Here is a 13,076-nt window from a genome sequence, read left to right as displayed (position 1 = left end):
ATTGTCCAGATGTGATCAGCGCTGCTGGGGTAGAGGAGAAACACAGACAAGTTAAAGCTTTCAAATATTTCATGAATCAAGATTAACGATATGGGCCGTGTCCAGACTCAGGGTTTTTTTCGGGAAAAGTAGCCTTTTCCCGAAAAAACTTCCCCTGCGTCCAGACTCAAGCCGGGTTCTTTCGAAATTATTTCGAAAGAACGCGGCTTTTCTTTCGATGGCGGTAAACCTCGTTTCACGAGGAAGAACGCCTTCTTTCGAAAGTTCCTCTTTCGAAAGAAGGCGTTCTTTAATGTAAATAGGGCTTCTTCAAAAGAGAGCATCCAGACCCGCTGGGTGCTCTCTTTCGAAAAAGCGGATTGCTCTTTCGAAAGATCCGCCTGCAGTCTAGACGCGATCTTTCGAAAGAGGCTCTTTCGAAAGATGCTTTCGAAAGAACCTCTTTTGAAAGAAGCCTGCAGTCTAGACATAGCCATGGAGTGGAAGGCAGCTACACCCATTGTGAAATACAGTAGAAAGTCAAGATACAAAAGAAACTTTATGTCTGTTCCAAGATTTCTCTGCTTTTAAAGAACAGACATTTCAAAACAAAACAAAATAGAACGGACAGTTCCGAATTTTAAAACTCTGCCTCCCTAGTAGGTATTTTCAAATATAGGCTCATGGTATGAGATGGCTTGGCATCATTAGAAAGGATGTAGAGCAACCGGAATGCTCCCAGAGGTCAGTGTCAAGGTTGATCAAAGGGATGGAATGCAAACCATGTGAGCAAAGTTTGGAAAAAGAGATTAAAGAGGAACATGAGAGCTGTGTCCAAATACGTGAAACAGTGACATAAAAAAAAGTGGAGACAAGTCGTTCTGTCTTGCAGCAGACGGCAGAACAAGAGGTGATGGGATCACACTACGATCCCATGAACGATAGGGCAATGGAAGAGAGCGGCCAAGGGAGGTTGTGGAATCTCCTTCACTGGAGATTTTCAAAAGGAGGCTGGATAAAATCATAGACGATGAGGGTTGGGAGAGAACTCAGGAGGCATCGAGTTCATGAATCCCAACTCAATCATCCCAGACAGGGCTTGGTCAAGCACAGACTTAAAAAACTTTAGGGGTGGAGATTCCACCCCCTCCCTAGGGAGATTCCACCCCCTCCCAGGACTTCACCACCTTCCTAGGGAAAGAGTTTTTCCTCATATCCAACCTAGGCCTCCCCCACTGCAACCTGTGACCATTGCTCCTTGTTCTGCCATCTGCCACCACTGAGAACAGCCTCTCTCCATCCTCTTTGGAACTTCGCTTCATGAAGTTGAAGGCTGCTCTCAAATCCCCCCTCACTCTTCGCTTCTTCAGACTGAATAAGACCAGTTCCCTCAGCGTCACCTCCTAGGTCAAATGCCCCCAGCCCACTAATTATTTGTTGCCCTCCAGTTTGTCCACATCCTTTCTGGAAGCGGGTGGGGAGAAGGTGCATAAAACTGGAACAATACTCCAGATGTGGCCACCCAGTGCCAAATCAAGGGGAATCATCACTTCCCTCGATCTGCTGACAGTGCTCCTACAAATGCTCTCCAATCTGCCGTTAGCATTCTTGGCAAGATGTTCATGCTATAGGACTTGGGTGGGTTAGACATAACAAGTCTTTGGCAGGCGGCTCGGCTAGAACACGCCCCATGTGGTCCTTCTAACCCTGTGATTCTGAGAGTCTGTGTTCTCTGCAACAACCTAATACTCAAGTGAAAGATGGAGGAGGTGTTTGAAAATCAGCGTCATACTGGCATTCTAGCACCTTTCCATCAGTCAGGAATCAGTATATCTTCACAATGACACGTCAGCCAAAAGCTCCCATTTGGCATAAAGCCCTGGGGTAAATCCAATAAACAAAATTCTTTTTGAGATAGCGAAGGTAACAGGCACAAAGGGGAGGTGTATATCATTGAAGGGGATATGAAGAAATGGAGGAGTTAAGCAAAGAGAGGCTGTATTTACACCAGGGTTGAAACCCTCCCACCCTTTTTGGCTCCCGGAACTAGCATGGAAGTGTTGTAGCAGAAGTAACAAACAGGTTAGGAAGAAATCCCGCTTCAAGAGAAAAAGAGTTTGGTGTGCAGGCATGTAAAAGAAAATCTCTCCCTCCCTTTCTCTCATGCTCACGTAGGCAATAGCTGATCACACGCCCGCCACTCTGGGTGTCAGACCTGGGTTCCAAACAGAACCTGAATGTCTACACAGCTGTGAATTGTCTCTTGAGACTCTCTGACATTGGAGGGTTTTTTTCCTTTCTGCTGTGTTCACATACCTTGTAGCTCTGTTAATCTCTCTCATTTGCCCAAAGGATGTGGAGATAGTGGGAAGACTGACCTTTGTTTCTCAGAAGAGATTTTGAAAGCAGACATGATGCAGCTTTATGGTGACTACATACCTGGTAATGCCCCGGTAGCAGCGAGTGCCAGTCAGAAAGCATCCAGCGAGACTCTTCCTTGGAATCCAAGTGGGTCCACATGTGCTTGTTTTTCCACTGCAAGCTACTGAGAAAATCTGAAATATACACGTCCTATATTCATTCCATGATCTCTAAGTATCCACCCTGAACCTGCGAGCCCTTCTATCAGAGCTGAGAATGGGGCGTTGAGGAAAACCAGAGCTGCCCATTCTGTATGGGACCTTCTGTCTACATAGAAAGACCAGCTCTCTCTAGGGCTGTCAGTGTGGAATGTTCCCTTCAGTAGAAAACATGCTTTAAGTTTTCATTCAAAAAATATTCGTTGTTCAATAGCATGAGCCACATTTAAAAAAAAAACAAAACCCCAAGCCTTACATTTTGATTACTGGCAAACAAGAGATATTTTTTCTTTTCTTTTTTTTTCATTGACAGAGTTTATGCCGTAACTTAACTCACTAAATCCCATTAGGGCTAGATTCTTCGTTCTTGTATCTTACTACCGCTCTAGTGAAGTCAATGGTGTAATGATAATCGACAACAGCTGATGGTCCCATATATGAGCCCCTCCCAAAAATCACATGTTGTATTCAGGTATTTTAGGCTTTTTATCCCATTTGATTGCAAATATACAGAGATCATTAAAAATCCATCATTTTGGTGCTATAAGAATCACCATGTAGAGAACAGAAAACAATTTCTGTTTCTTAGTGGAAAGAATGTATGTGGGTGTATTTCTCAGGTGTTAGAAGAAATGGAAGCATTTGTTTTACTCACGTTACTCTTTGTCCTGTACTGCCTGTTGCAAGAGAGACATCTCTCTTTCTTGGATTCAAAAGCTGTAATAAGAGGTGGGGTGTATTTCTTTGCTCTACTGGCATTTGGAGACTGAATCCCTTAGGGCTTTCAACCTCAGGTCAGGCACAAACAGCATCATTAAGATGCCCTTTAGGTCACATGGGATCAGGAGATAGTTTGATACCAAAGTCTGATCAAGTTCTTCGAAGTGTTGTGACTTCTCTGTATCCCTTTCCCCTGATTTATCCACTCCACAGATCTGCAGCTCCCCCAGGAAGAACGACTTCCAGTCAGAAATCAAGCTGGCAAAGTTTATTGCAAATGCATTTCCTGGTACAGTTATTTAATTATTTTTTAATTGCTGAGAAAACAAGAATTGAGTTCTTCGGGACACTGGTATTTTGAGAGCCCAGAGATGGGATACAGGAGAAGCAAAGACCTGTACAGTGGATCAAGACTGAGGTGTCTCTTCAGGGATGTCTAAAAGCCTTAGATTGGCATAACAAAAATGGCTGAAGATCAGAACTGAGGGGCACTGACCAAGTCAGGGGGTCAGAAAAGGCTGTGATTGCAGAGTGTGAGGTATACCAAGATTGAGGTGTGTTAGCTGAGGTGCAACCGATTTTGAGAGAGGATGCAAATTCAGGGGCTGGACTAAGGTTCAGACCTGCTGGGATAGAATCATAGAGCTGGAAGAGACCTCAAGAGGACATCAAGTCCAGCCTCCTGCACAAGGCAGGAACAATCCCAACTAAATCAACCCAGCCAGGGCTTTGTCAAGCAGAGACTTAAAATCATCTAAGGATGGAGATTCCACCATCTCCGTAGGTAACCCATCCCAGTGCTTCATCACCCTCCTAATGAAATAGTTTTTCCTAATATCCAACCTAGACCTCTCCCACTGTAACTTGAGACTGTCTCCATCCTTTTTGGAACGTCCCTTCAGGCAGATGAAGGCTGCTATCAATTCCCCCCTCACTCTTCTCTTATGAAGACTAAAGAGACACAAATCCCCGAGACTCTCCTCATAGGTCATGTGCTCCAGCCCCCATCATTTTGGTTGCCCTCCGCTGAACCCTTTCCAATGCGTCCACATCCTTTCTATAGTGGGGGGCCCAGAATTGGACACAATATTCCAGACGTGGCCTCACCAGTGCCAAATAAAGGGGAATAATCACTTCTCTGGATCTACTGGCAGTGCTCCTCTAAATGCAACCTAATATGCCATTAGCCTTCTTGGCTACAAGGGCCCACTGTTGACTCATATCCAGCTTCTCATCCACTGTAACCCCCAGGTCCTTTTCAGCTGAACTACTACTTAGCCAGTCAGTCCCCAGCCTGTAACAATGCTTGAGATTCTTCTGTCCCAAGTGCAGAAATCTACAATTGTCCTTGTTGAACCTCAGCAGATTTCTTTTGGCCCAGTCCTCTAATCTGTCAAGGTCACTCTGGACCCTATTCCTGCCCTTCAGCATATCTACCTCTCCCCCTAGCTTAGTGTCATCTGCAAACTTGCTCAGGGTGCAATCCACCTCCTCATCCAGGTCATTAATAAAGATGTTGAACAAAACCGGTCCAAGAACCGATCGTTGGGGCACTCTGCTAGAAACTGTAAATCCCAATAAATTCCAGGGCCTACCTCCTAATTCCCAGGCCAAGTGGGCCCCTGCCCAGAGAGAGGTAATGGCCAGACACCTGAGATATAAGGTGACAGATAATACAATTTCCTGTCGTGTCCTTGGAAAAACTTACGGTATGAAGTTCACAGCTTATGTAGTATTGCGGGCTATAGCATATAATATCTCCGGGAGGAGTTCTGACATGAGGCCTGGGAGTTCAAAGGACTACACTGAACATGCCCCCAGACAAGAATGGACTCTTTATGGGGACAATAAGTGTGAAGTGGATTTCCTGAGAAATATATAGATAGAGGTTTATGCAAATTCCCCATCTCCAATTATGCAAAAAATAAAAGTCTTTTCATGATATACCCCAAGGAGAGGGTCTTTTTTTCTGATTAGCTGGTCCTGGAGATCAAAGACTTGATCACCATATTTGGGGTCGGGAAGGAATTTTCCTTCAGGGTAGATTGGCAGAGGCTCTGTAGCATGGGGTACAGATCACAGCTGGAGGATTCTCTGCATCTTTGGGTCTTCGAAGTATTCGAAGGTTTCAATATCTGAGATATAGGTGAGAGGATTATTCTAGGAGGGGTGGGTGAGATTCTGTGGCCTGCACTGTGCAGGGGGTCAGACCAGATGATCATAATGGTCCCTTCTGACCTTAAAGTCTATGAGTCTATGGATTGTATAGAGGTGCACGAATCTGCCCAGGAGAAGTGATGGCCAAAGGGCTGGTAGACTAGAATGTGCTGGACCGTGGAAGGAGAAATAAAAGTTCAGTTGCCCTGAAATGTGACAAGAGCATCCTCCAAGCAGACCACAGAGATGGTTACTCTGAAAACATCACATCTGTGTCTGATATTGGCGTTGGAAGGGGATATCCACAGAAAGGGAATGGGCAGATTTGTAAGGGATACTTAGCCCATCCTGTGCAATTAGCTGCTTTGGTACGACAGATTCCCACCAGTGTTCCCTTTAATTTTTTCCATTCCTGTTCATAATAAAGTTTGTGATGTGTGGATGTGCACCACCGGTAGAAACACATGTTGCTGACTGTGGGCGCTCTGCTAATCTGTCGGGTGGCATTAGGCTATGTCTATACTAGCCCCCTAGTTCGAACTAGGGAGGCTAATGAAGCATATTGAAATTGCAAATCAAGTCCGGGATTTAAATATTCCACACTTGATTTACATGTTCCCAGCTGGTTGCCATTTTAGAATTCCACTAGCCCGGAGTAACTGCCCACATATACACGCGGCAGTGAAATGGAAGTCCGATTTAAAGCCCTAATTGAATTAGCTGGTAATCCTCCTGCAAGTTTGAAGTAGGGGGCTAGTGTAGACATACCCTAAAAATCTCTCCTGGGTGGCCGCAGGAGCACTCAGCTTAAAGGGAACAGTGATTCCCACCTTGGCCAGGAAGGAGTTAAAGAATTTCTCTGGGCACAATCAGCCCCAGCCTGGCCCACCTGTGCAGCTGGTTGTCCCCAGAGGAGGGAGGCTCCAAGCCCAGTGGTGCGTGGTGGTGAGAGGGAAGTGGAGCTACAGCTCCCTCACCCCACAGATCTCATGCTTGCCCCGCTGGCCCTCTGCAGAGGTGGAGGAAACCTCTGTCGTTGGCCTGTCTCTGGCACCCAAGCGGCTCGCCCTCACAGACCCGCTAAATTGAACTCCAGGAGATCGATCTCCAGAGCATCGATTTCAGGGTAAGTGTAGACAAGCCCTTAGATCCAGTGAGGAATAATTTTCTGGTATATTGTCCTTTTCAGAGCATCCTTCACTTCCTTGTTCCTCAGGCTGTAGATCAGGGGGTTCAACAAGGGGATCACCAGGGTATAGAACACAGACACCACTTTATCGTAATCTGATGGGTTGCCGGAGGTGGGCCGTAAGTACATGAAAAACAGAGCCCCGTACAGAATGGACACAGCTGTCAAGTGAGAGGCGCAGGTGGAGAAGGCTTTACGTCTGCCCTCATTGGAGCGGATCCGCAAGATGGCCAGCATGATAGAAATGTAGGAGACGAGGATGACCAGAACAGTGCTCAGTGCAGTTAGAGCAGCAAAGACGAAATGCACAATGTCACCCCTGTGAGTATCTGAGCAGGAGAGTTTCTGGAGCGGGGGGATGTCACAGAAGAAGTGATCGATGATGTTGGGACCACAGAAGGACAGGCTGAACAAAGAGCTTGTGTGCACCACAGCATTTACAGAGGCACAGAAATACGACGCTGCTACCAGACGTACACAGACCTTTGGGGACATAATGAATGTGTACAGCAGTGGCTTGCAAATGGCTACAAAGCGATCGTATGCCATCACGGCCAGCAGCAAACCCTCAGAGTTCACAGAAAGGGAGTGAAAGAAAAATTGCGTGGCACAGCCAGCAAAAGAAATGACTTTACACTCTGCGAAGAAGTTCACCAGAGCCTTAGGAGCAATAGTGGAAGAGTATGTGATGTCCACAAGAGACAAGTTGCTGAGGAAAAAATACATGGGAGTGTGTAGCCGCGTCTCGATCCTGATTAAAGTGATCATGCTGAGATTCCCCGCTAGGTTCATGGTGTAGATCAGCAGAAACATCCCAAAGAGGACAGCTTGCAGTGACCGACTGCCTGGGAATCCCAGAAGGATGAATACGGACACTCCAGTGTGATTGCCATGTGCCATATAGTCCAGATGTGATCAGCACTGTTGGGGTAGAAGAAAAAACACAGCCAAGGTTAAGCTTTCAAGATTTCATGATTCCAGATTAACAATATGCAGATATCTGCATTGGGAAAGACAATAGAAAGTCAAGATACAAAAGAAATTATGTTGGTCTGGCTGCAAGAAATTTGCAAACAAACTAATTTTGTGTGACTCTGTGCCAAGATTTCTTTCATTTTAGAGGACAGACGTTCCAAAATGAATCACAACAAAATAGAAAGAACAGTTCATTATTTTAAAACTCTGCTTCCCTAGCAAGCATTGGCTTTTTCAAATATAGACTCAAGGTAGGAGATAGCTAAGCATCATTAGAATGGACGTAGAGCAACTAGAAAGGTCCCAGAGGTGAGTGTCAAGGCTAATCAAAGAGATGGAATGCAAACCACGTGAGCAAAGTTTGGAAAAAGAGATTGAAGTGGGTTATGAGAGCCATGTCCAAATACTTGAAACACTGCCATAAAAAAAGATGGAGAAAAGTTGTTCTGTCTTGCAGCAGACGGCAGAACAAGAGGTAATAGGATCACACTACAGCATTGTGCATTTAGATTCAATCTCATTAAAAGATTCCTAACGGTAAGTAGGCGAGGGCAATGGAAGAGAGCTGCCAAGGGAGGTTGTGGAATCTCCTTCACTGGAGATATTCAAAAGGAGACTGGATAAAATCATAAACAATGAGGCCTGGAAGAGCCCTCAGGAAGCAATGAGTTCTGCCCCGTGCCCAGTTCAGTACCAACCCTAACTCAATCATCCCAGCCAGGGCTTTGTCAAGCCCGGACTTAAAAACTTCTAGGGATGGAGATTCCACCTCTTCCCTACGGAACCCATCCCAGTGCTTTACCCCCTCCTAGGGAAAGAGTTTTTCCTCATATCCAACCCGGACATTCCCCACTGTAACTTGAGCCCATTGCTCCTTGTTCTTCCATCAGTCACTACTGAGAACAGCCTCTCTCCATCCTCTTTGGAACCCCCCTACATGAAGTTGAAGGCTGCTCTCAAATCCCCCCTCACTCTTCTCTTCTGCAGACTGAATGAGACCAGCTCTCTCAGCCTCTCCTCATAGGTCATGTGCCCCCAGCCCACTAATTATTTGTTGCCCTCCAATTTGTCTGCATCCTTTCAGTAGTGGATGGGGGTGCACAAAACTGGACGCAATACTCCAGATGTGGCCTCCCCAGTGCCAAATAGAGGGGAATACAGTAATTGCTCGCTTAACATGTGCCCGCTTAACACATTTTCACGATAGCACGATTTATTTTTTAGGGAGCATTTTTTGAAGAAGATGACCGGGGACGAAATAACACGATTTCCCCAACCCGCTGGCTGGTTGCCGGCAGCTCCGCGGGGCTTCCCCCTGCCTCCTTGCATCTGGCAGAGGTTCGCTGCTCACCGCGCTGTTCCCCGGCAACCCCTCCTCGCTGGATGCAAGGAGGCAGGGAGAACCCTTGCACAGCTGCCAGCAACCAGGCAGCTGGGGAAACCCAGCTGCCGGCTGCAAGCCCTCTCCCCTGTCCTTCCCTTTCCTTCCCAAGAGCCAGACACTTCCCCTCCCTGCTATAACCCAGTCCCTTTTCTCCCCAAGCTTATGTCCTGATCCCAGCTGCTAACAAGTGCAGGCTGGAGCCGTGAGCGCAAACACAACCCCCACCTTTTCCATTATTTTCAATGGGAAAATTGACAATAACACATTTTCACTTAGCACGATCATTTTCTGAAATGTATCTACTGTATTAAATGAGGAATTACTGTAATCACTTCCCTCCATCTGCTGGCGATGCTTCTTCTAGTGCAGCCCAATCAGCCGTTAGGCGTCTTGGCAAGAGGTGCATGCTCTCGAAAGCCTTTGGACTTGAGTGGGTTAGACATAACAAGTCCATGGCAGGAGGCTCAGCTAGAACATGCCCCATGTGGTCCCTTCTAACCCTTGATTCTGGGAGCCTGTGTTCTCTGCAACAACCTAATACACACAGGAAAGATGGAGGAGGTGTTTGAAAATCAGCCTCATATTGGCATTCAAGCACCTTCCATCAGTTAGGAATCAGTATATCTTCATAATGACAAGTCAGCCAAAAGATCCCATTTGGAATAAAGCCCCAGGGTAAATCCAACAAACCAAATTCTTTTTGAGATAGCGAAGGTAACAGTCACAAAGGGGAGGTTTACATCCCTAAAGGGGATATGAAGAAATGGAGGAGTTAAGCAAAGAGAGGCTGTATTTACACCAGGGTTGAAACCCTCCCACCCTTTTTGGCTCCCGGAACTAGCATGGAAGTGTTGTAGCAGAAGCAACAAACAGGTTAGGAAGAAATCCCCCTTCAAGAGAAAGGAGTATGGTTTGCAGGGATGCAAAGAAAATCTCTCCCTCCCTTTCTCTCATGCTCACTTAGGCAATAGCCGATCACACGCCCGCCACTCTGGGTGTCAGAGCCCGGTTCCAATTGGAACGTCAATATCTACACACCTGTGCATTGACCTGGCCTCTGAGACTCTCTGACATTGTCAGTTTTTCTTTCTGCTGTGTTTGCGTAACTTGTAGCTCTGTTAATCTCTCTCATTTACCCAGAGGGTAAGAGGCAGTGGGAGGACTGACCTTTATTTCTCAGAAGAGAATTTGAAAGCAGGCATTAAGCAGTTTCATGGTGAATACATACCTGGTATTGCCGCGGTAGCAGGGAGTGCCAGTCGGAAAGCATCCAGCGAGATGTTTCCTTGGAATCCAAGTGGGTCTGAACGTGCTTGTTCTTCCACTGCAAGCTAATGAGAAAATCTGAAATATACACGCCTTATATTCATTGCATGATCTCTGTGTATCCACCCTGAGCCTGCAACCTTCTTTCAGAATCGAGAATGGGCTGTTGAGAAAAACCAACACTGCCCATTCTGTATGGGACCCGCTATCGACAGAGAGACCAGCTCCATTTAGGGCTGTCAATCTAGAATGTTTCCTCCACCACAAAACATGCTTTAAGTTTTAAATGATAATATTTGTTGTTCAAAACCATCAAACACATTTTAAAAAAATCCCTTATAGCTTGGTTCCTGGCAAACGAGGGATATTTTTTCTTACCATTTCCTTCTTTTCCCCCCCGTTGACCGAGTGTATGCAATAACTTAACTCACTAAGGCCCATTAGGGCTAGATTCTTAGTTCTTGTATCTTTCTACGGCTCTAGTGAGGTCAATGGTGTGATGACAATCCACAGCCGCTGATGGTCCCATATATGACCCATCCAAAAAATCACATGTTGTATTCAGGGTATTTTACGCTTTTTATCCCATTTGATTTCAAATATACAGAGATCATCAAAAAATCCATCATTTTGGTGTCATAAGAATCACCATTTTGGGAATAGAAAAAAATTCTGCTCCTCGGTGGAAAGAATGGATCTAGGTGTATTTCCCAGGTATTAGAAGAAATGGAAGCATTTGTTTTACTCACGTTACTCTTTGTCCTGTACTGCCTGTTGCAAGAGAGACATCTCTCTTTCTTGGATTCAAAAACTGTAATAAGAGGCAGGGTGTATTTATTTGCTCTACTGGCATTTGGAGACAGAATCCCTTAGAGCTCTCTACCTCAGGTAAGGCACAAACAGCATCATTAACACGCCCTTTAGGTCACATGGGATCAGGAGATAGTTTGATACCAAAGTCTGATCAAGTTCTTCGAAGTGCTGTGGCTTCTCTATCCCTTTCCCCTGATTTATCCACTCCATAAATCTGAAGTTCCCCCTAGGAAGAACAACTTCCAGTCAGAAATCAATCTGGCAGCGTTTATTGCAAATGCATTTCCTGGTACAGGAATTATTAATGATTTTTTAATTGCTGAGAAAACAAGAATTGAGTTATTCGGGACACTGGTATTTTGAGAGCCCAGAGATGACTACATGAGAAGCAAAGAAATGTACAGTGGATTAAGACTGAGATGTCTCTTCAGGGATGTCTAAAAGCCTTGAATTGTAATAGCAAAAATGGCTGAAGATAGAACTGAGGGGCTCTGACCAAGTTGGGGGGGTCAGGAAGGACTGCAATAGCAGAGATTTCATGATTCAAGATTTGAGGTGCATTAGCTGAGATGCGACCCATTTTGAAACTGCTCAGCTCCGATAATGGCCCCTTCTGTTTTAAATACAAGTGAATTAAAGAAAAAATTCTAATCCTGTTTATTACATTAAAAAATAAAAACCAGGAGTGTATTGAACCTTCATTTCCTCTTCAGAAAAGAGAAACAGCAACAACTGTGTAGAATTCTCAGGGAATTAGACCTACACGTCTAAAGTAGTGTTACCTCTTTTGAGCCTCAATACGTAGCCAACGTTCAGGGTCCTGTAGATTGTCTCCATTGGGAGAAACAACTGACGATAGATTTAGGAATCTTTGATGCAATACTGCCTACTTTTGGAAAGAATGCATAAAGGCCTGGTTCTCTGAACTAAGCAGAACTCAAACAGCAGGACACTGTTTCTTTGCTCGCATTTCCAAACCCGAAATAGCCAACACGGTATGCAAAACCTTTCCCTCTCTTGTCCTCTTTTATGGTTATGCTTGCTCTGTTCAAAGTACCTCATGGACCACGACAAAATCATTTCTTTGTTTTATACCTATGTGATCTCCATGTTGAACCCCCTGATCTACAGCCTGAGGAACAAGGAGGTGAAAGAGGACCTTCCAAGGAAGTTGTCGGAAGATATATTCTTGGGGAATGTAAATATTGGGAATGGGTTTAAACAGTAAGTGGGAGAGACGGAGGGAGAGGATTATCCACATGACTAGTTTGGTGCTTGCTGATAATCAAGCTTGTGCCTCCTGTATCAAAAGAAACTAAGGATCAGGTTTGCCAGGGAGGTCTGCACTGAACAGCTATGTGTTGGCATCTCCTCTGGTAGCCAGCGACTCAGAGATGTTCAGCTCCCAGTTGGGAACCATTTTGTGCCAAGGCCGTGTTGCCATCCTCAAGAGAAGGGCCCATTGGTCCAGTGGTTTAGGCGCTGGCTGAAGACATGGAAAACCTGCTTTGGTTTTCTTGATCCACAATGGACTTCTGGTTTGAACCTGGGCTAGTCACTTAGCCTCGCTGTTCTTCAGTTCTCCATCAATGGGGATGGTGGCATGGGCCCGCCTCCCCAGAGTGCTGAGAAGGGAAATACATTCATGAAAAAGACAGGGAAGTGCTTTGAGACCTACTGATATGACAAATAGGCATTAATTATTATTCATGTATTAAGTGTTTTAGGAGCTTGGGTTGGATCCTCTAATAATGAGAGTGGCTAAAGAAATCATTCCTCTACTGTTTATTTTCTAGAGTTTGTCTGTCTGTTCAAGAACTCCTTCTAAATGGTAAAAGCTTGGACCACCAAATTTGATACACAGCTTCCCCTGATCCTCACTTAGAGCAAGCTCAGGGTTTCACTGTGCCAGGAAAAGAGACTGTGCCTAGAATGGGATTGTGTCTCATAAAACCCAACAGGAAAGAGACAGAATCGCCAAATCAAGTATATTCCTCAAAACTGACATATCTGA

At 45.3% G+C, this 13,076-nt stretch overlaps 1 protein-coding gene across 1 annotated transcript; it reads right to left on the bottom strand.

Annotated features, from left to right (window-relative positions):
• Positions 1-6,548: 6,548 nt before the first annotated feature.
• On the bottom strand, positions 6,549-7,524 carry LOC102461835 (olfactory receptor 5AP2-like). Its single transcript, XM_006111826.3, has one exon. It carries the CDS (start codon positions 7,522-7,524, stop codon positions 6,580-6,582), a length of 945 nt encoding a protein of 314 aa, XP_006111888.2. The 3' UTR covers positions 6,549-6,579.
• Between the last annotated feature and the right edge of the window lie 5,552 nt (positions 7,525-13,076).

This window comes from Pelodiscus sinensis, chromosome 4, assembly GCF_049634645.1.
Source record: "Pelodiscus sinensis isolate JC-2024 chromosome 4, ASM4963464v1, whole genome shotgun sequence".
Classification (NCBI taxonomy): domain Eukaryota; kingdom Metazoa; phylum Chordata; order Testudines; family Trionychidae; genus Pelodiscus; species Pelodiscus sinensis.
Note: the sequence above shows the minus strand (reverse complement) of the source record. Positions and strands in the feature narration are given on the sequence as shown.

Excerpts from the sequence above, each read along its gene's own strand:
- LOC102461835 (XM_006111826.3), bottom strand. The coding sequence starts at position 7,524 with ATGGCACATGGCAATCACACTGGAGTGTCCGTATTCATCCTTCTGGGA.